The following is a 24053-nucleotide window of genomic DNA, read 5'->3' as shown; positions in this document are numbered from 1 at the left end:
CCACTCCCTTAATCATCATCCTAAGATCCTGTGCTTTTCTCCTCTCTGATAGCCAAAAGCTCTCACTTGGCCAAGGAGAACCAGGCAATTAGCAAGCTTAATCAGATGATCTAACACTTGCCACCACTTTGAGAACAGTCTCATCCAAAATTTGTCCTTCGGTGGCCAAAGTTGCTTGAGGATGTCCCATACTCCAAGTCAATGCAGCAGTCAAGGTACATTAATATATAATAGGAAAATGTTTCTATTGATAGTTGTTTTCAATGATAGTTGGAAGTATAAATGAGTTTTACAAAGCAATTATTATTTTGCAGCTGTCCGTAGTTTTGGGCAAAAGATCACAGAGATACTCAGCTGCAGAAAAAAGGTAAATATGGTCTGTGGTAGAAATGGTTTCTTGGATAATATCTATTAGATTTTCAATTGAATTAAGATTTTATCTGGCTAGTAATGGGCTGCCAACAGTCCCTCTGACTTTTTTATTGCTTGTTGAAGTAACTAAGAAGACTGGTGAAGTGATAGATGCAGCTTTTTCTGCAAATGATGGCATATTCCAATTTGGGTGCTGGAGGAACTCAGCAGGTCAGGCAGCATCTATGGAGAAGAGATGCTGTTCCAGGCTGAGGCCCTTCATCAGGACTGGCGATGGAGGGAGAAGAAACCGAATAAGAATGTGAAAGGAGGGGAAGGAGTACATGCTGGCAGGTGAAACCCGGTGTGGGGGAAGATGGATGGGTGGGTGAGAAGGAAGAAGTAAGAAGCTGGGAGGTGATAGGTGGAGAAAAATGCTGCTCAGAAGAAATCTGATAGGAGAGGACAGTGTAACATGGAAGAAAGGGAAGGAAGAAGAGTACCAGAGGGAGATGATAGGCTGGTGAGGAGAAAAGAAGGGGTAAGAGGGAAGACAGAATAAGGAAAGGAAAAAGAGAGAGGGTTGGGGAAAATTACCAGAAGTTGGAGAAATCAATATTCATGCTATCAGGTTGAAGGCTAAATCGATGCAATATGAGGTGTTAGTCTTCCAATCTGAGTGTGGCCTTATCTTGGTAGTTAGGGAGGCCATGGGCCGACACATAGGAATGGAAATTTGAAGCCAGGTTGTGGTGGACAAGCAATGGTGTTCTATGAAGAGAACTTCAATCTACATTGGATCTCATGGATGGCACCTCACCTGGAAGGCCTGTTTAAAGCCCTGAATGATAATGAGGGAGGAGATGTAGGGGCAGTTGTAGCACTTGTCATGCTTACAGGATTAAATGCCAGAAGTGAAATCAGTGGGGGGGATGAGTGGACAAAAGAGTCATGTACAGAGCGATCCCTGTGGGAAGCAGGATGAGTGTAGGGCGGGGAGGGGGGGGAGGTAGAGAAATCTGTGTTTAGTAGTAGGATCCTGGTGTAGGTGGCCGAAGTTATGGAGAATGATGTGCCTGATGAGGAGGCTTATGGAGTGGTAAGTAAGGACAAGTTGAACCCTTGCAGCTAGCAGAACTGGCTTCAAATCAGATCTGTGTGAATACTAATAATATCTGTACTTAATCCATAAATATCTGACACATGTTCGCATCCACTCTAATAAAGTTACTGGTGATTTTAGAAATGCATACTCGTGCATGAAATTAGAAAGATCGCATTCAATGTGCCAAAAATGGTTCTTTGCATTCAATTTTGTAGCTCAAGAATCCTCACTTTCTTGAAACAGAAATTGATTGAGAAAAGGGGTCTTGGAATTAATGCAAAATTAGCCAAAGACTGGTGAACAATATAGAAGATTATATATATAGGATGAATACAGATTGTATTAAAGTTGTATATGTAAGGTATTTACTGTTATTTTTCTTAGAAACTTGTTAATCTATGGAAAAAATTAATGGGTTGTGTAGCAAATGCTTTCATTCTGAGAGCTGAGCTTGCATTAGATCACAATTCATGAAAGACAGTTAAAATACCAAAATATAATTGTTCTTGGTCTTGGACCTGTTTTACTGCTGATGAGATTCAAAATTTTCCCCACATTTCCTCCTTGAGTTTTTATTCTTCCTTTGCATCCCAGGACAGCGTCAGATCGTGGCTGGTCTTTAATTATGACTCTTTAGACATCACTAGCATGATGGACTTTTTTGCCTGTCATTTCCGTAGGTTTATAATGTTCTCAAAATATTTTAATGAGTGCTTGAATACCACCATTGGAATAATGATGCCATTACAGGCTCTTTTCTTCTAAGCTGTCTCTGAAGGATGAATTGCTTCTACTGCCACAAGGGAAGCAGGTGGTGCTCGATAGTTCTGTGGGTGATGATGTTCTAATTTATCAATGAGGCTTTGGGAAAATCCTACAAACATTTTCTCTAAAATTCAGGAACTTCATTGCTATGAAGGAGCTTCGAGTACCTCGTATCAGGCATATGGATGATGGGGCCCTGCTGAATGTGATTAGAAGCTCAATGCTGCTGACACTGGCCTCTGTACTTCAGCTGTTGTGTGGGTGTCAGAAACAAACTTAATATTTCAGCTCAAAGACCCTCCAAGCTGGACTAACACTCTTGACACTTCAGATCTAGAAATGAATGAGATCAATTTTCCATAAATAATTTGTATTGTATACTATTTCTGCTCCTTGCATTTTGCTAGAGAAATAACAGATCTCTAATCAGGAAATACAGCAGTAATTTCAGTCATGATTTTAATATTTATAAGTGTACGGTGGAAAGCTTTCTAATTGGTTGCATTACAGTGTGATGTGGAAGCTCTAATGTACAGGTTCACAAGAGGCTGCAGAAAGTTTTCGACTCAGCCATTTCCATCAGGGGCTCAACACTCCCCATCATCAAGGACATCTTCAAAAGGCAGTGCCTCAAGAAGGCAGCATTCATCATGAAGGACCCTCAACATCCAGGAGACGTCCTCTTTTGGTTACTACCATCAGGGAGGAGGTAGAGGAGCCTAAGACCAACACTCAATGACTCAGAAACAGCATGAATACCACCTATTTATTTTGTAATTTTATGTCTTTACACTGTACTGCTGTCACTAAACAACAAATTTTGCATCATATAAGGCAGCAATATTAAAAATTGATTCTGATATTGATTCAGAACTAGGATAGCGAGAAAACAGGTTGGTATTGTTGGAATGTAGAGCAGGGATGAATAGGACAAAATAAATATTTCTGATAGGGTGAAACATGGGTTGGTCTTGGAATAAATTGTTGATGCTTTCAAGTTGAGATAGAGAGATAGAGATAGAGTGAGAGAGGGAAGACGAAAATAAGAATTTTAAAGCAGCATAATGCAGAACTGTATGAAAAGCTGACATGTCAGGCTACTCTAGTGGAAAAACTGAGCCAAAATTACAGTTGAATAACCTAAAGCAGAAAAGGAGCTCTGGAGATGTAGCAAGTCAAGCAGAGAGGATTAAAGCACTGGGATTTTCAAAAATGACTAAAATATAAAACAGTTTCAACTTCTATTCAGTTATGTAATTTTATAATTAAGCATAGTTTCCAGTGAGTGGAAAATGATAAATCTCATCCAAAAAATGCTGTACACTACTGGTTTGGTTGCTTTGTTATTGATAGCTATATTAGTGGACAGCAACATAGAAGAACACTACATTGATCATATAGACATGTACCCAAAATATCTGCGATGTTGCTGCTTGATACAATAGCAAGGTAGTAACTAACTGAGGTAATAGAAAATAAGGAATTCAAGGAAGAACATAATATTGGTATGCAGTGAACACAATGGATGTTTGATACATTATTGTTCTAGCCACTGCTGTTAATGAAGTACCTTTGATATTTCTTTAGATTCATGCCTGTTATTTGTTCAAGTGAACAGCAACACATAAGAAACTGCAGACACTACATCCTCTAGAATTGAACTTACTGAGGCTGATCAGCTTGTCCCCCACACAAGGAAATAGCAGTAGAAGCAGTACCACAAGCTTGCCCCTCCATTCCATATGACCATAGCTGATCTGTGCTGGCCTTAACTCCTCTTAAGTGCCGTAACTATCAACTTAATAAACAAACTATCAACTTAATAAATAACTATCAACTTAAGAAATAAATGTGTGGACTATTTTCTAAATGGGGAGAAAATCCAGGAATCTGAGATGCAGAGGGACTTGGGAGTCCTTGTGCAGAACACCCTGAAGGTCAACTTTCATTTTCTTCTAGAGGGTCATCATTTCACAGCGTTCACTCACCACAAACCCCCCTGTGCATGCGATGGCCAAAATATCAGACTTTTGGTCTGCATGGCAGCAACGCCGGCTGGCCTACATATCAGAGTTCACAACTGATATACAACATATCAAGGGGAAAAATAATGCCATGGCTGATTGCCTCTCACGGCCAGCCATTGAGGCCGTACACCTAGGGGTTGACTATGCCGGCATGGCAATCAACCAAGCTACTGACCCAGAAGTCCAGGCTTACCAAACAGCAGTCCTGGGGTTTGTGGTTTGCTGACATTAAGTTTGGTGAAGCTCGAGCTTCTCTCTTGTGCAATGTCTCAACCGGTTGTCCTTGCCCTCAAACAGGGGGCAGACTGTTTTTGACTCCATACATGACCTCTTGCATCGGGGCTGGAATGCCTCATAGAAACTGGTTGCACTGAAGTTTGAGTGGCGCAGCCTTAGAAAGGAAATGTGTATTTTGGACTGCAGCCTGTGTTGAAGGCCAGTGTGCAAAAATTAATTATCACATCCAAGTGCCAATGGCAGCTTTTGAGGCCCCTGAGTGCCAGTTCGACCATGTTAATGTGGACCTTGTTGGACCTCTTCCCCCAACCTTTCCTGGTTTCACACAACTCCTTACCATGGGGGACCATACAACCAGGTGGACAGAGGCCTATCATCTTGCATCGACGACAATTGCAGACATGGCTTGGGGGTTTATAAGCGCCTGGGTTGCTCAGTTTGACAGACCATGGTCCCCAGTTCATATCAGACCTCCAGGAGACGATGGCCCGGAACCTCGGTGTTAGGCTACATCAAAGAATGGCGTGTCATCCGCAGTCCAATGGTCCATTCAAGCAGTTTCACCGCTCATTAAAGGCTGCTTTGAGGGCTTCCCTGATGAATAAGTTTTGGCATGATCTTCTCCCGTGGATCTTGCTGGGGCTCAGAACAGCTCCAAAAGAGGACCTGCAGTCATCCATAGCTGAATTGGTATACAGGCAGCCTTTTTTGAGTGCCAGGTGATTTTTTTTCCTGATGCCATGACCGCCTGGTCAGCCTCTAAACAGCCTTCCACCCTCCTCGATGAATTAAATTCCTTGCATCTATTCCTACCTCCCATCATGACATTCAACACTTTTGAGTTCCTGTTGACCTACATTCCACTTTTGTTTTCATCCGCCATCATGCACACCAACATCCTCTTAGGCTCCCTTACAATGGCCCATTCTGCAGCTTGGAATGGAGAGAAACTACTTTTATCATAGGTAAGCGGGGTAAACCTTAATGTGTTTCAGTAGATCGCCTTAAACTGGCCCACCAATATTTGGAGGATTCCGCTACCATGCCCCTGCCATCACAACATGACCATGAGCGTCTCCACACACCTCTAGACAAGCCAAAATCACCTGTTGTTCCTCCACCCATGAAACATAGGCCCAAGCTGGGTCTTTTGTCCAAGGTCCAGACAGACTCACATTGCCAGTTTTAGCGTATTCTGGAGGGGGTGGGGGTGTTGGGTAATATAATTGGTGGAAATGTACAGAATTCACGGTCACAGACATTGGGTTGAGGTTTTCTTTAAGAGGCTGATCTGATGTGATGAGGTAATTACTTAAAGGACTTTGCACCTGCTTTGTGTTGTTTTTGGTGTTCAATATATGATTTCCTATGTTTTTTTCTTAAACATAAAACGCCTCCGCCGTTTTATTTGTGAAAACCTACATTCTGACCCCAAGGGTAGTCCTGATAAAGGGTCTAGACTGAAACGTCGACTATCCATTTCCCTCCCTACATGCTGCCCAGCCTGTGAAATTCCTCGAGTATTGCACGTGTGCTCCAAAGTTCCAGCATCTGTCGTCGCTCTCAGAATTAGCTTTATTATCACCGCATGTGTCGTGAAATTTGTTAGTTTAGCAGCACAATTCAATGCAATACATAATATAGAAGAAAAAGAAAATATAATAATAAATAAGTAAATCAATTATAGTAATTGTGGTCCCTCCGGCAGCATCAGTGGCTGGAGTGTTATCTTGTGGAAGATGTTTCCCTGTAAAGTCTCAGTGCTGTGAATCGGACTGTGAGTCCTGTGCCACGTCCAATTCACTCACGAACCCACCATCCCGACCCTGTACCGGCATTTTCCGACCACCTCCGGCCGCCACGCTGTTCGCTCCACGTCCGACACCAATACGCAGCGGCAGTTCACGCAATGCCTGCTGGGTGTTGTAGTTCCCTACGCGCCGTGGCCCGTGGGACGGTGGCTACAGGGGCGAGGTTGCACCGCGATAGCCTTGTGAAAGGGACGGGTCTGAGGACAGTACGTACACGTGTGCGGGAAACCGTTAAACGCCCGGTGCTCGCGAGTAGGCGGGTCCCCATGTGGAGTTCAGGCCAACTCTGCGGCGGGGTTGTGCGTGGCATCGTGGCCTGGTGTCTGCTCCAGACATTGGATTATAGCGAAAGGCGCGCCGAGCATCAGCAGACACGGCTTTTTCGGTGAATCTCGGCCCCGGTGGTCCGGTAAAGTCCACGATGTAGCTTTTTGTAAACGTGCCAGCCAGTTCCCTGCGGGCCGGTCACTGGTTCAGAGAAGGGCTGCACTTTCAGAACTGACTGTTCTTTGGGTTGATTTGAAAATATTTTTAAGATTAATCCCTTACATTTTGGCCAACTTCGACCAATATGCTGAGATTTGTTTCAGTTCGCGACTATTTGTAAAATTTAGCTTTTTTTATTACTGTGCATTCGTGCTTGCACTTAATTCCTCTATCACACCGCCGTCATTTTGGTATCAATACAAGTTGTTTACACCCCCCCCCCCCCGCCCCCAACGGACTAAGTTTCAGAGTAACAATCATATCATCTCTTAAATAAGCCCCTAATAGTTCAAATCGCATCCTAATTCTTTGCAATTTAAATATATCCACAAATAAAATTTCATATGCTAGCCCTTAGCTGGAAATAGAACTTTTTCTGCGGTTTTCCCATTATTAAATTTATGGTGATTCTACTTAGACCATTTGTAATGACCATTAAAGGAAAAATTTGTACAACAGTTAAGCTCCCATGATCTGCTATTATACTTTCTTTTCAAATCTTTTTATTATTATTATCCAAAATTAACAAGAGTATATCGAAGTAGGCAACACTTACAATGTCTCAACTCATTAGATACTGATTCCTGCAATTCATTTGAATCTCTGAGTTTGGGGTCTAATTTTCTATAACCCTTTTGGTATATTGGGGCTCCACTCTTTGAAGCTCACCTGGGTCCTGTATTCCCCCCCCCCCCAAACTCTTGAAATTCACCTGGTTCTCACACTACTGCGAAATTAACAAGTTTCTCTTTCCTGCATTTCCTTTTAACTTACCTATTGCATATTTCCTGTGCACCCTTTATGTCTTAAATGCAGGATTTCAACCCAGGACATCAATTATATAATTGCATCGCAGACTTTGCTTGCCCAACTGAGTTCCAAAAGCAAATTTGGGTTTTTTTTTGCTCCAGATTCCAGCATTTGCAGTGTCTCTTGTTCTGGGATCATTGGAAGATTTATTTTACTGCTGTGTGGCATCTTTTTAAAAAAGGTAATTAAAAGTGTGTTGGAGTATTAATAACAATAATTTTCAATAGTCTGGAAAATCTAGACTTGCACCAGCAATATCCTGATCATACCACATTAAGAGCTTTTCTGTGCATAGTAATGTTATTGAAATGTTTCAATGCATTTTACAAAAATTATTTTACACCAGCCCCGCCCCCGATTTCACCATCTGCAGTGTCTTGTGTCTCTGTTTTTCTACTATGTTAACTTGTGTAGGATAATGCAGAACTTAAAATACACAACGAGTGATAATGTGGTTAACTATAAAAACAAATTTGGAGTATAGGTAGTCCATATTTAACAATGTATATATCTCACTGCCTTGCATTCAACACCTCAATTTCAGGACTGACAACAAGATATAACTACTTAAAAAATCTTCAACCTTTTCTCAGTTGTTTGGTGAACAGAGAAGGTGAGAATAGCACTTTGGGATCTTTCAATGTCAATATCTGGTTATTGGCACTTGAGTGATGAAGATCTTAAATTTATTATTAAAAACACGCCAGAGTTGTGTTTAAGTTTTGTGTTTCTGGTCTCTGCAAAATCTTTGACATTAATTTTTATTATGATCTAATTTGCTCTATTAATTACTGGTATAAACAAAGTTTTGATAGTTTCACTGGCACACAGAGTACTGGAGTTACACCTGATATGACCTTCTTCTGATCAATCCAGTCTTTCCAAATATCAATTTGTTCTAATTTATATGAAGTACTACAGAAGCCTTCATTGGACTTTGGTCACAACTCAGTTCTGTATGTGAATAGAAAGCTTTATTCATTTATTGATCCTGTCCTTGGCAAAAATATTTATCCCGCTGTCTAAGAACAATGTAATTTGTTCCAATCAAAGAGTAATGACTAGAAATTGTAAATCATATTCCAGTTTTTTTCATTCAATTAATACAAAAATGTACCAACATCAGAAATGTACTGTTGGAAGCACTGAAGATATTTCATGGTTTTGCATGTTTGGAATTTATTATTGTAAACATAAAATGTAAACCTATTCTCATAAGGTACGCCCTCCAATCCAGTTGCCCGGATTTGAGGGAGTACCTTATGAGAATATGTTGAGTGAACTTGGCCTTTTCTCCTTGGAGTGACGGAGGATGAAAGGTGACCTGATTGAAGTGTATAAGATGATGAGAGGCATTGATCGTGTGGATAGCCAGAGACTTTGTCCCAAGGCTGAAATGGCTAACACAAGTGGGCATAGTTTTAAGGTGCTTGGAAATAGGTACTGAGGGGATGTCAGGGGTAAGTTTTTCACACAGATGGTGGATGAGTGGAATGCACTGCTGGTGATAGTGGTGGAAGCAGATACAATAGGGTCTTTTAAGTCTTTTATGCAACTTAGAAAAATAGATGGCTATGCACTAGGGACATTCTAGACCATCTCTAGAGTAGGTTACATGGTTGGCACAACATTGTGGGCTAAAGGGCCTGTAATGTGCTGTAAATTTCTATGTTCTGTGTAACCGGGCTGAGAAATGGCAGATGGAGTTCAACCCAGTGTGAAGTGGTTCATTTTGGAAGGTCAAATTTGAAGGCAGAATATAATATTAATGGTAAGACTCTTGGCAGTGTGGAGGATCAGAGAGATCTTAGGGTCCATGACCATAGGACACTCAAAGCTACTGCGCAGGTTGACAGTATTGTTAAGAAGGCATATGGTGTGTCGGCGTTCATCAACTGTAGGATTGAGTTCAAGAGCCTTGAGGTAACGTTACAGTCATATAACACCTTTGTTAGATCCCACTTGGAGTACTGCGTTCACTTCTGGTCACCTCACTACAGGAAGGATGTAGATACTACAGAGAGAGTACAGAGGAGATTTACAAGGATGTTGTCTGGATTGGAGAGCATGCCTTATGAGAATAGGTTGAGTGAACTTGGCCTTTTCTCATTTGATAGAGGTATATAAGATGATGGGAGGCATTGATCGTGAGGATAGCCAGAGGCTTTTTCCCAGGGCTGAAATGGCGAACACGAGTGGCATAGTTTTGAGGTGCTTGGAAGTGGGTACAGAGGGGATGTCAGGGGTAAGTTTTTCACACAGAGAGTGGTGGGTGCATGGAATGCACTGCTGGCGACGAATACAATAGGTATTTTAAGAGACTCTTAGATCTCATGGAGCTTAGAAAAATAGAGGGCTATGTGGTAGGGAAATTCTCGGTAGCTTCTAGAGTAGGTTACATGGTTGGCACAACGTTGTGGGCCGAATGGGCTGTAATGTGCTGGAGATGTCTACATTCTATGTAAAATACTTGCTCAAATATTTTACTTATTGTTTGAATTTTATTCTGATTCCATGTTTATTAGGTGAATCAAATGCAATTCTAAAGTTAAATTTCCCTTTATGGGTGGCAAAAAAGTTTTGACAGAAATGAATTTTGATGAAGAACTGATGCCTAGGCAATTGCCTGTGGATGACTGGGACACCACAGAAGACTTTGACCCTAGTGTGCCACCAAGAACACCCCAAGAATATTTAAAAAGAGTCCAGTAAGTAAGAGTATCTGAATTGAAACTAATTATCTGAGTTAACTGAAGGTGCAAAAAAAGTCAAATTGCTAGACCAATAGTGGATGTTTTGCATTGTGTGCCAGTGCACTTGAGATGTAATTGATGTGTAAAAGTGTGGCAGTACCTACTTTCCATCAGTAGATTGGTGCTCTAGCTGTACCTTTCATCAACCAAATATGGCATTGGTTGCCCAACAAAAGATTGGTTTTATGGTGTAAAATTGTTAGTGGACTACCAGAACATAGATAATGGATATTCAGATGAAAGTTTAGAAGTAAATAATGGTGGATAATAAAAATGTAATTGGGTAATTGGATGGTTTAGTTTTATTTAGTTTATGGCTATGGATTGTAATTCAGAAATTATTTCTAAATTTTTGCATTCAGGATTGAAGCATCAAGATGTCCTGAAGTAGTAGTGGCAAAAATTGACCCAAGAAAGTTAAAAAGCAATCAGACAGTAAATATTTCGGTAAGTTCAATATCAGTTTTCACTCTATTTTCTTGACTACTTTTATTTCTTTATTATCAGTCAATTCCACTGAAATTAGTAGTAAGGTTCAGGTTCCGATTTATTTATTTATTTATCACATGTACATTGAAACGTACAGTGAAATTCAGTCCTGCGGAAGGGTTTTGGCCTGAAACATCAACAGTACTTTTTCCCATAGATGCTGCATGGCCTGCTGAGTTCCTCCAGCATTTTATGTGTGTTGCTTGGACTTCCAGCATCTGCAGATTTTCTCTTGTTCGTGGAATGCATTATTTGCATTAACAACCAACACACCCAAGGATGTGCTGAAGGCCTGGAAATGTCATTACATTTTCTGGTGCCAATAGCGAGTGCCCACCATGTTCAGCAGACAAGTGCAGAATGCAAAACAGAACATGCCATGTGACAAAGCAACAACAGCAAAACAAGCCCTGTTCCTCCCTCTCCAGCGGACTCATGGATTCAGTCAAGCAATTGACTTCCCCAGCAGACTTGCAGAGATTTTCAGACTCAGGGCTCCAGCCATCAAACCTCAACTTTTGGACCTCCAATTGACCTTCTGGTTTCTTCCTTTGTTGACTTCCTCCCTTTTCCCCTAATCACACTGGACCCCAATACCTTCCCTACCCTCTCAATCTGCCCAACACCCTCACATTCCTCCTCTCACTTCCCTTCCTCACCTCCTTTTTCTGACAGTTTACTGTCCTCTTCAATCAAATTCCATCTTGTTCAGTTCTTTGCCAATTCCACTTATCACCTCCCAGCTTCTTACATCATTCACATTCTCAACACCAACTCCTGCCTTTCAGCCCATCCCTTTACCTGGATCTACCTATCCTGCTAGCTCTTAGTCCACTCCTTCCCCCTACCATTTTATATTGTCTATCTTCTCTGTTTCTTTCCAGTACTGATGAAGAGTCTCGACACCAAACATCAACAGTCCATTTCCCTTCATCGATGCTGCTCGGCCCACTAAGTTCCTTTTGAGTTTTTATATATAGCTGCAGATTTCCAGCATCTGTAATGTCTTGTGTCTCCTGTTAACTGAAGAATGATTCTCCATTTTAAAGACAAAGTGAAGGAGAAATAGCTTAAGTTGGTCTAGCAACTTGTTTTTAATTACATTATGCAGCATTGCAAGTTGTTGGATGGGATAGTCATTTCAAAGGGCAGAGTCCAAAAATAACATTTTCTCAGTGTTAAGGTGAACATTCCATTCTATCATTAAATTACATTGATTATTTGGACATTTGCTGTTTTTCGATCTTGCTGTTTATCAATTCTCTGCTTAATATTGGTCTAACTTCAAAAGATTTTTAAAAATGTTTTAAAGTGCTTTATAATAGGATAGGTTGTAAAATATAAATGCGGGATAGTTAAGATGCCTTATAACATAGTAGCTAAGAAAATAAATTGATAAATTAACACATTATTTTTACTGAGAACTTTAAAAAAAAAATCATTTATCTGAGTGAGGTGATTCCCTTGTAATTTGGCTGGGCCTTGTAACTTTTACCTTGTCACTTACATAAAGAATGCTTCCTTTTGTATGTACATCTTGAAAATATAGTGGGGGAATAGTCAAATATATTTTGAAATACTGTATGAGGTAAAGGGATTACACTAAGTACACATTTTGTCTCCATTTGCAGTTGCAAAATTCATAGGGTACAGTGTCATATTAATGTAATTTTGTTAACTTGTGGGGATGGCTATGGTAATATTATATGTGGCTGATGCAATTAATGCAACATATCATTTTTAAATTGTAGTCCTCTAAGCTCCAATGCTTCCCTTCAGAAGCATCCAGTTCACACACATCCAATCATCTGCTCAATATGGAACCCATTCTTTTATGAATTTCTGCTCCCAAGAAGATTCACACTTCTGACAAGCTTCATGTGATACATAGCCAGTCCTCTCATTCCTACTCAGAGCCACTCAACAGCATGTGTCCTCTAATGGGTATCAACACCCCACCCACATTGTCAGTTAGCAGTAGGTAAACTAATTGGGGAAAGCATGTGAAGGCAGTAGATATAGTAAAATAAGTATCCATTCCAGCTGAGCAATATGACTACCCACTCTGTCACCTTTAACGAACATTGAAAAAACTGCTGCAGCTGGATTGTAAATTGAAAAATAAATGAGCACTTATGATCTTGAGCAAGGTCAAGTAGCTACAGTAAGTCCCTGTGAATTAATTTGAAATGAAACCGTGCAAAAGTCATAGGCACTCTAGATTTTTTTTTATATAAATTTTGTTTTAGGTGTTTTTTTTGTCTTCTGCATTAGTGTATCAGTAGAAAGGAGCAAATTTTATTTTTCCAAACATTCATTTTCCAAAAAAATAAATTTTTAGAGTTTTCTGTACTTCATTAAATAAAGTAAAATATTAAGCAATAGACCTCTTTTCAAATTAAAAAGTGATACTTTGCAGGTGTATAGCCCAGTGCATGATTAAACAAAGATAACAAACAGGTGCTAATGATCAATGACATGAGTTGAATGAACTAAACTGATTAACTGAAACAGAAATGTATGCAGAAGAATTGAATTCAAATTGGCTATTACTTACATCCTTCATGCATGAGGAGTAAAAATCTTTTCGTTATGCTTCCGTCTAAGTTTGCAATTTATAGTAATTTATAATAGTATGTACAACAGGATAGTCATAGAAATACAGTTGTGTCAGCATGAACTAAGCAGTCTGATGGCCTGGTGGAAGATGTCCTGGAGCCTGTTGGTCCTAGCTTTTATGCTGCCTACTGTTTCCTGGATGGTAGCAGCTGGAACAGTTTGTGGTTGGGGTGACTCAGGTCCCCAATGATCCATCGGGCCCTTTTTACACACCTGTCTTTGTAAATATCCTGAATAGTGGGAAGCGCATCTACAGATGCGCTGGGCTTTGGGCTGTCCGCACCACTCTCTACAGAGTCCTGCAATTGAGGGAAGTACAGTTCCCATACCAGGCAGTGATGCAGCCAGTCAGGATGCTCTCAATTGTGCCCATATAGAAAGTTCTTAGAATTTGGGGGCGCACACCAAACTTCAACCATCTGAGGTGAAAGAGGCGCTGTTGTGCCTTTTTCACCACACAGCCAGTATGTACAGACCATGTGAGATCCTCAGTGATGTTTATGTGAGGAACTTAATACTGTTCACCCTCTCAACCCCAGATCCGTTGATGTCAATAGGGGTTAGCCTGTCTCCATTCTTCTTGTAGTCCACAACGAGCTCCTTTGTTTTTGCACCATTGAAGGAGAGGTTGTTTTCTTGGCACTACTGTGTCAGATTTCTCTGTCAGCTGCCTCATTATTATTTGAGATTAAGCCATTCAGTGTAGTATCAACAGCAAATTTAATTAGCGGATTGGAGCTGTGGGTGGCGGCATGGGTATACAGAGAGTAAAGAGGGGGGTCAAAATGGCTGAAAGACAGCTAAACTAAAAAGTGAGGGGTGTGGAGATGTGATAGTTTAACCTCCAGATCATCAATTCTTACACCATGGCAAGAGTGAGCATAGCAACAAGACACAAGATGGTCATCCTGCATCAGCAAGGTTTCTCCCAAGCATAAAATTTTGCCGCAGACAGGAGTTTCAAGATGTGCTATCCAAGCTCTTCCGAAGAAGCACAAAGGACCAAGCAAGGTTGAGGACAAGAAATGCAGTGGTCAGGCATGGAAACTGAGTGCAGCAGATGAGAGATACATCAAGATATAGATGTCCCTTCTAAATCGGAAGAAGTCCATCACTTCTATCAGCTCTGAACTCACAGTTTGGCTGTAGAACGGCTGGAGAGTGCTACATGGATGACTGTTTGCAGCCAAAGTGAAGCACAACAGAGGTTCCCTGCAGGTTTGGGACTGCATTTTTGGAAATGAGTGGGTGATCTGATCAGAGTTAATGGAATCCCCAATGCTGAAATGTCCAAGCAGATTCTCATCCATCACCAAATGGCATCAGGGAGTTGTCTGATCGGTCCCAGCTTCATTCTGCAGCAGGACAATGACCCCAAACACACAGCCAAGGTCATAAAGAGCTGTCTGCAGGGAAAAGAAGAACAAAGAGTTCCACAACAGCTGGTTTGGCCTCCACAGAGCCCTGATCTCAACATTGTCGAGGCTGTCTGCATTACCTGTGAAGACTGAAGCAAGCAAAGTCTGGAGAACTGTGGCAGGTTCTCCCAAGATGCTTCAAACAACCTACCAGCTGATTTTCTTAGAAAACTGCACAACGGTGCACAGTACTTGAAAGTATTGATGCAGTTTTAAAGGCAAAGGGAGGTTACACCGAATATTGATTTCATTTAGATTTTTACTGTTTATTGCTCTTTATCGTATTTTTGATATTTAAAAACATTTTATTTTATTATTTTTGAAAGCATCTTCCCTTTGCAGAATTTTTTGCATGTACCTAAGACTTTGCTACAGTACTGCAACTGTAAATTTGCCAAAATTTTACTTACTGATGCAGCCAAAATCGTGATTTAATCATGAATTTTTTAATCTTGCATTCATTTCTAATCCTTTGATAGTTCTTATATTATATAGAAATTAACTTTGCTTTTGTATGCCTTTGCACTGTGTAATAAAACAAAATATAAACATTGAAAAATATTCGGCAGATGATCAAAGTTCACTATTCAGAGTGTAACTTTTTTTGCATTATCTGATAACTTTCTCTATAAAGATGTATGTCAGGACTTAACTGTTTTTTTTTTTTTTTGTTTCTTTTAATAAATCTTGAAAAGGAAGTAGTCCTGGTACTGCATGAAATGTTTCCTACCTGGTTGCTATCTTTTTTGTTGCTGTAGAAATTGAGTTATTTTATCTTCATCAGAGTTTAAAGTACAGATGTATTCAAGCTGTAATGTTGCTGCATGTTTTGGATATTTATCATAACTCAATTTATATATTTTAGCTGTCGGGATGTCAGCCTGCCCCTGCAGGATTTTCTCCCAGTCTCAAATGGCAGCAACAGCAAGTGGCTAATTTTTCAATCCTTCGACAGGTAAAAATATTTGTTTATACTACCAATTTAGGAATACAGTGGTGAAAAGCATTAGAGTTACATTATAGGGGAAAGTCAAATTAATTTTCCAGCTACGTATAAGATTACATTTATGGTATTTAGTATTACAGAGTGGATGAGTGTGTGCCTTCAAAGACTTACTGTATATTCCCAAACCTAAAACCGTGAATGAACCAGGAGGTACATCATCTGCTGAAGGCTAGATCTGTGGCATTCAAGTCTGGCGATCCAGACCTGTACCAGAAAACCAGGTATGATCTGCGAAGGGCTATTTCAAGGGCGAAGAGACAATTTTGAATGAGGTTGGAGGTGACATCAGATGTATGACAACTCTGGTAGGGTCTGCAGGACATTCCTTCCTACAAAGTCAGAAGGCATGGGATCCAGGGGAAGTTTGGCCAGCTGGATTCAGAATTGGCTTGCCTGCAGAAGGCAGAGGGTCATGGTAGAGGGAGTACATTCAGATTGGAGGATTGCGACTAATGGTGTCCCACAAGGATCTGTTCTGGGACCTCTACTTTTCGTGATTTTTATTAATGACCTGGATGTGGGGGTAGAAGGATGGGTTGGCAAGTTTGCAGACGACACAGAGGTTGGTGGTGTTGTAGATAGTGTTGAGGATTGTCAAAGATTGCAGAGAGACATTGATAGGATGCAGAAGTGGGCTGAGAAGGGGCAGATGGAGTTCAACCCAGAGAAGTATGAGGTGGTACACTTTGGAAGGACAAACTCCAAGGCAGAGTACAAAGTAAGTGGCAGGATACTTGGTAGTGTGAAGGAGCAGAGGGATCTGGGGGTACATGTCCACAAATCCCTGAAAGTTGCCTCACAGGTGGATAGGGTAGTTAAGAAAGCTTATGGAGTGTTAGCTTTCATAAATCGAGGGATAGAGTTTCAGGGTCGCAATGTAATGATGCAGCTCTATAAAACTCTGGTTAGGCCACACTTGGAGTACTGTGTCCAGTTCTGGTCGCCTCACTATAGGAAGGATGTGGAAGCATTGGAAAGGGTACAGAGGAGTTTACCAGGATGCTGCCTGGTTTAGAGAGTATGGATTATGATCAGAGATTAAGGGAGCTAGGGCTTTACTCTTTGGAGAGAAGGAGGATGAGAGGAGACATGATTGAGGTTACAAGATAATAAGAGGAATAGATAGAGTGGATAGCCAGCGCCTCTTCCCCAGGGCACCACTGCTCAATACAAGAGGACATGGCTTTAAGGTAAGGGGTGGGAAGTTCAAGGGGGATATTAGAGGAAGGTTTTTTACTCAGAGAGTGGTTGGTGCATGGAATGCACTGCCTGAGTCAGTGGTGGAGGCAGATACACTAGTGAAGTTTAAGAGACAGGTATATGGAAGAATTTAAGGTGGGGGCTTATTTAGGAGGCAGGGTTTGAGGGTCGGCACAGCATTGTGGGCAGAAGGGCCTGTACTGTGCTGTACTATTCTATGTTCTATAAAGCGAAACCCAGTAGCATGAATGGCAATGATGCTTCTCTACCAGATGAACTCAGCGCCTTGTATGCCTGCTTTGAAAGGGGGAACACAACTACAGCTGTGAAGATCTCTGCTGCACCTGATGACCCTGTGATCTCTCTCAGAGGCCGACGTTAGGTTGTCTTTAAAGAGAGTGAACCCTCGAAAGGTGAAAGGTCCCGATGGAGTACCTGGTAAGGCTCTGAAAACCCGTGCCAACCAACTGGCAAGAGTATTCAAGGACATTTTCAACCTCTCACTGCTATGGACGGAAGTTCCCACTTGCTGCAAAAAGGCAATGATTATACCAGGGCCTAAGAAGAATAATGTGAGCTGCCTTAATGACTTTCGCCCAGTAGCACTCACATCGACAGTGATGAAATGTTTTGAGAGATTGGTCATGACTAGACTGAACTTCTGCCTCAGCAAAGAACTGGACCCATTGCAATTCGCCTATCACCACAATAGGTCAATGGCAGATGCAATCTCAATGGCTCTCCACACGGCTTTAGAATACCTGGACAATACAAACACCTGTGTCAGGATGCTGTTAATCGACTATAGCTCAGCATTTTATACCATCATTCCCATAATCCTGATTGAGAAGTTGCAGAACCTGGGCCTCTGTACCTCCCTCTGCAAATGGATCCTCGACTTCCTAACCGGAAGACCACAATCTGTGCGGATTGGTGATAATATCTCCTCCTCGCTGACGGTCAACACTGGTGAACCTCAGGGGTGTGGGCTTAGCCCACTGCTCTACTCTCTCTATACCCATGACTGTGTGGCTAGGCATAGCTCAAATACCATCTATAGATTTGCTGACGATACAGCCCTTGTTGGTAGAATCTCAGATGGTGACGAGAGTGCGTACAGGAGTGAGATGTCAACTAGTGGAGTGGTGCCACAGCAACAACCTGGCACTCAATGTTACTAAGACGAAAGAGCCGATTGTGGATTTCAGGAAGGGTAAGATGAAGGAATACATACCAATCCTCATAGGGGGATCAGAAGTGGAGAGAGTGAGCAGTTTCAAGTTCCTTGGTGTCAAGATCTCTGAGGATCTAACCTGGTCCCAACATATTGATGCAGTTGTAAAGAAGGCAAGACAGTGGCTAAACTTTATTAGTAGTTTGAACTTTGGTATGTCAACAAATACACTCAAAAACTTACATAGATGTACCATGGAGAGCATTATGACAGGCTGCATCACTGTCTGGTATGTGGGGGTGGGGCCGGGGGGGTGCTACTCCACAGGGCTGAGAGAAGCTGCAGAGGCTTGTAAATTTAGTCAGCTCCATTTTGGGTACTAGTCTACAAATTACCCAGGACATCTTCAAGGAGTGGTGTCTCAGAAAGGCGGCTCCATTATTAAGGACCTCCAGCAGCCAGGGCATGCCCTTTTCTCCCTGTTACCATCAGGTAGGAGGTACAGAAGCCTGAAGGCACACACTCAGCAATTCAAGGACAGCTTCTTCCCCTCTGCCTTCCGATTCCTAAATGGATATTGAACCCTTGGAACTACCTCACTTTTTTAATATATAGTATTTCTGTTTTTGCACATTTTTCAATCTATTCAATATACGTATCCTGTATATACTGAGTAAGATTTACTTACTTTTTTTCCTCCTCCTATATTATGTATTGCATTGGACTGCTGCTACTAAGTTAACAAATTTCATGTCACATGCCAGTGATAGTAAACCTGATTCTGATTCTGATAAGATTTTGCATGTTTTAAATGTGCACTGGGATGTTTTTAAATATTGAATTTCTTTTTTAATCACTGAAGTATTTTTGGTAATAACGTTCTCAAATACTAGAATTAGTACCATAATCCTATAGCATTCTATATAAAGTTCTAATTACAAAGGGCCTACTATACCCACGGTATACATAAAAATAATTATGACCTAGCTGAGTATAAAATATATAACTTTAATGGGTTTAAAAATATACCCAAGAAGATGCCCGAAATAGCTATCTGCTTTTGATATTTGTATTTCAAAAATAAAACGTATGTACTTTAGGATGATTGTAGTCATTGGGATGAGTTTATGCTAATTTATGGAAAGCTACAATAATGTGAAAGGTTACCAGATAAGCAGGGAATGTAACATGTAGTCCTACACCTCTGTGCTAGCTAAATGCTAGTCAGAAAATATTATTTGTGTTACAGTCTACTGGATTTCCATCACATTTTTCATTTTTCTGTTTATAATTTTTTTGCAGCACAATAATGTTCTTGTTTTAGGGAAACGACATTAAATTTTCTTTGCTCTATTTTCCAGAATATAGACAAAAACAGAGATCATTGGAAGTCACAGCCTTTGGACAGTAATGTAATGTTGGTATGTGATAATACGGGTGAGCTAAAGTAAAGCATTAGCCATATTCATGGTGATGTCTTCAAACTGAGTCACTACTTGTATAGTCAAGGATATTTATCGCTTTGAAGTTGTAATTTTCAGCAAAAGTAACCACTTTTTTAAAAAAGGAAGCAAAGGTTCAGATTACATCAATGAGGATTTTGCTAACAGTGGCTCTTTGATGAGATATGGAATTGTCCAACGCGTGCCCCACACTTGCTCAGTGCCTGGACAAATGCCTTCTAGACTTGAGTGGGGAGGATTCAATTGATTCATAATGAAATCTGGTCATTCATGTGGGCCAGTGTAAATTTCACCTATAACTACTTCAACTACTGCACAGAGTCTTGTCATCTTCAGAAGTTTCCTGATGATTCTGCCATAGTTGGATGCATCAGCAAGGGAGATGAGACTGAGTACAGGACTATGGTAGGAAACTTTGTCACATGGTGTGAGCAGAATTATCTGCAGCTTAATGTGAAATGGACTAAGGAGCTGGTGGTAGACCTGAGGAGAGCTAAAGCACCGGTGACCCCTGTTTCCATCCAGGGGGTCAGTGTGGACATAGTGGAGGATTACACATACCTGGGGATACGAATTGACAATAAACTGGACTGGTCAAAGAACACAGGCTGTGTACAAGAAGGGTCAGAGCCGTCTCTATTTCCTGAGGAGACTGAGGTCCTTTAACATCTGTCAGACGATGCTGAAGATGTTCTACGAGTCTGTGGTGGCCAGTGCTATCATGTTTGCTGTTGTGTGCTGGGGCAGCAGGCTGAGGGTTGCAGACAGCAACAGAATCAACAAACTCATTCGTAAGGCCAGTGATGTTGTGGGGATGGAACTGGACTCTCTGATGGTGGTGTCTGAAAAGAGGATGCTGTCCAAGTTGCATGCCACCTTGGACAATGTCTCCCATCCACCACATAATGGACTGGGTGGACACAGGAGTACATTCAGCCAGAGACTCATTCCACCGAGATGCAACACAGAGCATCATAGGAAGTCATTCCTGCCTGTGGCCATCAAACTTTACAACTCCTCCCTTGGAGGGTCAGACACCCTGAGCTAATAGGCTGGTCCTGGACCTATTTCCTGGCATAATTTACATATTACTATTTAATTATTTATGGTGCAACTGTAACGAAAACCAATTTCCTTCGGGATCAATAAAGTATGACTATGACTAAAAGGCTGGGAGAACCATTAGTGATAAATCCTTTTCTCAGCTTCATCAATCTATCCTGTCATTTTTTTTCAGTGATGTGTGTCTGTGATGTTCAATCACATTAAACACTATTAAAACAAAATAATCAATTGATTTTTAAAAATTGAAACAGAAAACACCAGAAATACTCAACAAGTCGTGCAGTATTCCTGATGAGAGAAGCAAAATGTTTGTGCTCAATAGTACAGAATGATCTTGGAACTGACGAAAGATCAACAATCTATATTATTAGTGCTTTTTGTCTTCGCAGTTGCCTCCTGATCTGCGAAGTATTTCCATCACTTTCTTCTTTTATTTGAGATTTCTAGCACCTGCAGTTCAGTGCTTTTCAGATTAAAAAGTAACATCAATATTGGTCTCTAAAAGACTTTAAAATAGAAATAAATATTGCAAATATTAATTTTGAAAATTACCTTTATTGCCTCTGGAAGCACAATAGACTGCAGATGCTTAACCCTGATGCAGATCTCAACCTAAAATGTTGGCCATCCCTTTGCTTCCACAGATACGGTGTGACCCACTGAGTTCTTACAGCAGTTTGATTTTTGTACAATGTTGACGTTTTTCCATACATTTGTAATGAAGCTTGAAGATCTGGCTACAATACCCTCCTTTATTGACCAACTACCTATACTCTCCCTCTACGCTTGCTTGTGAAGACTAGCCATTTGGATAACGTATTGAAGATTAACTGGCATTAGTGCTGGTTTACACAAGTATAGAGTCTTTAGAAAGTGGGGCAGAAATGTAAAGGAGATGTGACTATCCCCTTTAATGTCACAATTTCTTGAACTGAGTATGTGCTTAAAATATTTTGTGTAATAAGCTGAAATCATGTCCAGGTCCCAGCAGTTAATTATGCCATATTTTCCTCAAGTACAGAAATGAGCAAGAATTAGCAGGCCACAGTTCACTCTGTACTTTCTCCACTACACAGATGCATTTGCTTGCCTTTTGTCTCTGTATTATTGATAAAAAGATTATTAAAGTTAATGTAAAGCTTAGCTTTGGTAATTCTAGCACATTTATGTAACTATGCAGGTGAGGAGAGAACCTTTCTCATTCTTTTTGAATAAGCAACAGTTGCGCACAGATCTTCTGTATTTGGTATTATGCTAAAATGCTATTCAGTGTAATACTCAGGGGTGTTTATTATGTAAAATGCAAGTTATTTAGAGATAAGACCGACATCCAATAGTTGCAAAAAGTAAACATATTCAGCAATATCTTGCTGCCATCTAGTGACAGATGAATGGCCTCAAATATTTGCCATGTTCAATAAGTTTTAGTTTTGAAGTAGAATTTATATTAGTTTTTGTTTCCAAGATGATGAAATGTTTTTCTAAACACATTGAAATTCATTCATACCTCATAGCCATCTCCTGAAGATGAAGAAGGGTGGAAAAAATTTTGTCTTGGAGAAAAGTTGTACTTAAATTCATCATCAATTACTGAAGAAATTGATAACCCAGGGATTGACTATGTGCAGGTAAATATTTTTTTAAAGTTATGTATATGAAGATACCAGAAAGTTTTATAATTCCAAAGTTAGTCATATATTTATATTTATATTTACTAATGATTTAATATCAAGGAAACCTTTGTTTATATTAAATAAATACAGCCTCCTATAAATGGAAATGTAGAGGGTCAACAATTTATTTATACTTCTTTCAATTTCATTATAATCCAGTATCTTATTAGCATTTTTTCTCTAGTTCACTGGCAGACACCAAAAATTTGCGGAGGAATAGGAACACAAAGTAGAAGGTTCCTATTTGAATTTCAAAGCAAAAGATATTCTGGATTCATAACTAATTCTAGTAAATATTTTTGTAGTTTCAGTAGAAACATGACTTGATTCAAATAATTAATCACGACAAATAATCATTTTGTTATCCATTTGCTTTGGAATTTATTGTGGTAATTGAAAATGCTTCCATAAACTATTGTTTTGATTGTTAATAATAACTGAACCAATATCTTCCATCTTGACAACAATTTTGTGCACTTGTTAAGCAAAGTTCTGTACAGAGTTGTATATATTCTTGTCATTTAGGATAAACCTTGGACGTGAAGATCAATAAATTCAAACAACATTACTTACTATGAATTGAATATTTCATCTAATTTGAAATGGTTTTAGAAATCTGCATAGAAGCTTTTAATTGTTAGTCCAACTACATTTGTACGTTACTATATTGATCAGCAACAGCAGCAAGCAAAAAATAATTAGCTAATCCGAAATGAATGCAAACAGCCCTTGCAAAGAGCAAAATAAACTGGACTGTTGAAAAGCATGCTGTTAAACTTTTGGTGAGTTAGTAAGCATCTGGTCAAGTAACACGAGTTTTTTTAGTAAATACAAAGTACTGCTGATCATAGCCGATGGATTTGTTCCTATGGCTGCAGGAGAAGAGTGCACATTAAAAATAGAAGCATGATACTTGTCTTATGACCATATCTTGCCAAGTAGTAGAAAGGCTTTTGTGAAACCATCCTTATCTGGATTTCTGATTTCCAAATAAGTCTTTACAAGTTCATAGTGCAAACTGGAAAAAGATACGTGTACAGTTTATACCAAAAGAACCTTGAAATTGTGATTTTTAAACAAAATATTAGAAAATTCTGCCTGCCATACTAAAAGGTTATAAATTAGTCTACAGAGTAGTTTATTCTTTTGAGAAAATATTGCAGTATTTGGAAGTAAGTAATAAAATTGAGTATATATTTTGTACCTCTGAAAGAAAATAACTAGGATTTTCCATGTATTCCCTATGCAACCTCTTTAGTACACCTTTTTCTGTAACTGAACAGAGAGATCTGTGAATTTCTGATTACATAAGTGGTGTTTCAGTGTTTTAGTTAACATGTAAGATATATTTTTAAGATATATTTGTACCTTCACGCTCTTTGTAAGGCCAGTGATGATGTGGGGATGGAACTGGACTCTCTGACGGTGGTGTCTGAAAAGAGGATGCTGTCCAAGTTGCATGCCATCTTGGACAATGTCTCCCATCCACTACATAATGGACTGGTTGGGCACAGGAGTACATTCAGCCAGAGACTCATTCCACCGAGATGCAACACAGAGCGTCATAGAAAGTCATTCCTACCTGTGGCCATCAAACTTTA

The 24053-nt window shown here is 40.1% G+C and overlaps 1 protein-coding gene across 5 annotated transcripts in view; it reads left to right on the top strand.

Moving 5' to 3' along the window:
- The first annotated feature begins 6395 nt into the window (after window positions 1–6395).
- Window positions 6396–24053, top strand: part of gemin2 (gem (nuclear organelle) associated protein 2) — a 39942-nt gene continuing 22284 nt past the window's right edge. The window contains exons 1-7 of one of the 5 annotated variants that reach the window (XM_072267829.1): window positions 6396–6502; window positions 7694–7773; window positions 10118–10300; window positions 10708–10792; window positions 15737–15826; window positions 19613–19672; window positions 22294–22407. In XM_072267829.1, coding sequence (XP_072123930.1) covers window positions 10155–10300; window positions 10708–10792; window positions 15737–15826; window positions 19613–19672; window positions 22294–22407 — 495 coding nt within the window. In that variant the 5' untranslated portion in view covers window positions 6396–6502; window positions 7694–7773; window positions 10118–10154. Of the gene's footprint in view, window positions 6503–6535; window positions 6706–7598; window positions 7774–10117; window positions 10301–10707; window positions 10793–15736; window positions 15827–19612; window positions 19673–22293; window positions 22408–24053 lie in introns of those variants that run through there. The other 4 variants (XM_072267803.1, XM_072267820.1, XM_072267810.1 and 1 more) reach the window with 4 other exon arrangements.

This window comes from Mobula birostris, chromosome 1 (assembly GCF_030028105.1).
Source record: "Mobula birostris isolate sMobBir1 chromosome 1, sMobBir1.hap1, whole genome shotgun sequence".
In the NCBI taxonomy this organism is placed as follows: domain Eukaryota; kingdom Metazoa; phylum Chordata; class Chondrichthyes; order Myliobatiformes; family Myliobatidae; genus Mobula; species Mobula birostris.
Note: the sequence above shows the minus strand (reverse complement) of the source record. Positions and strands in the feature narration are given on the sequence as shown.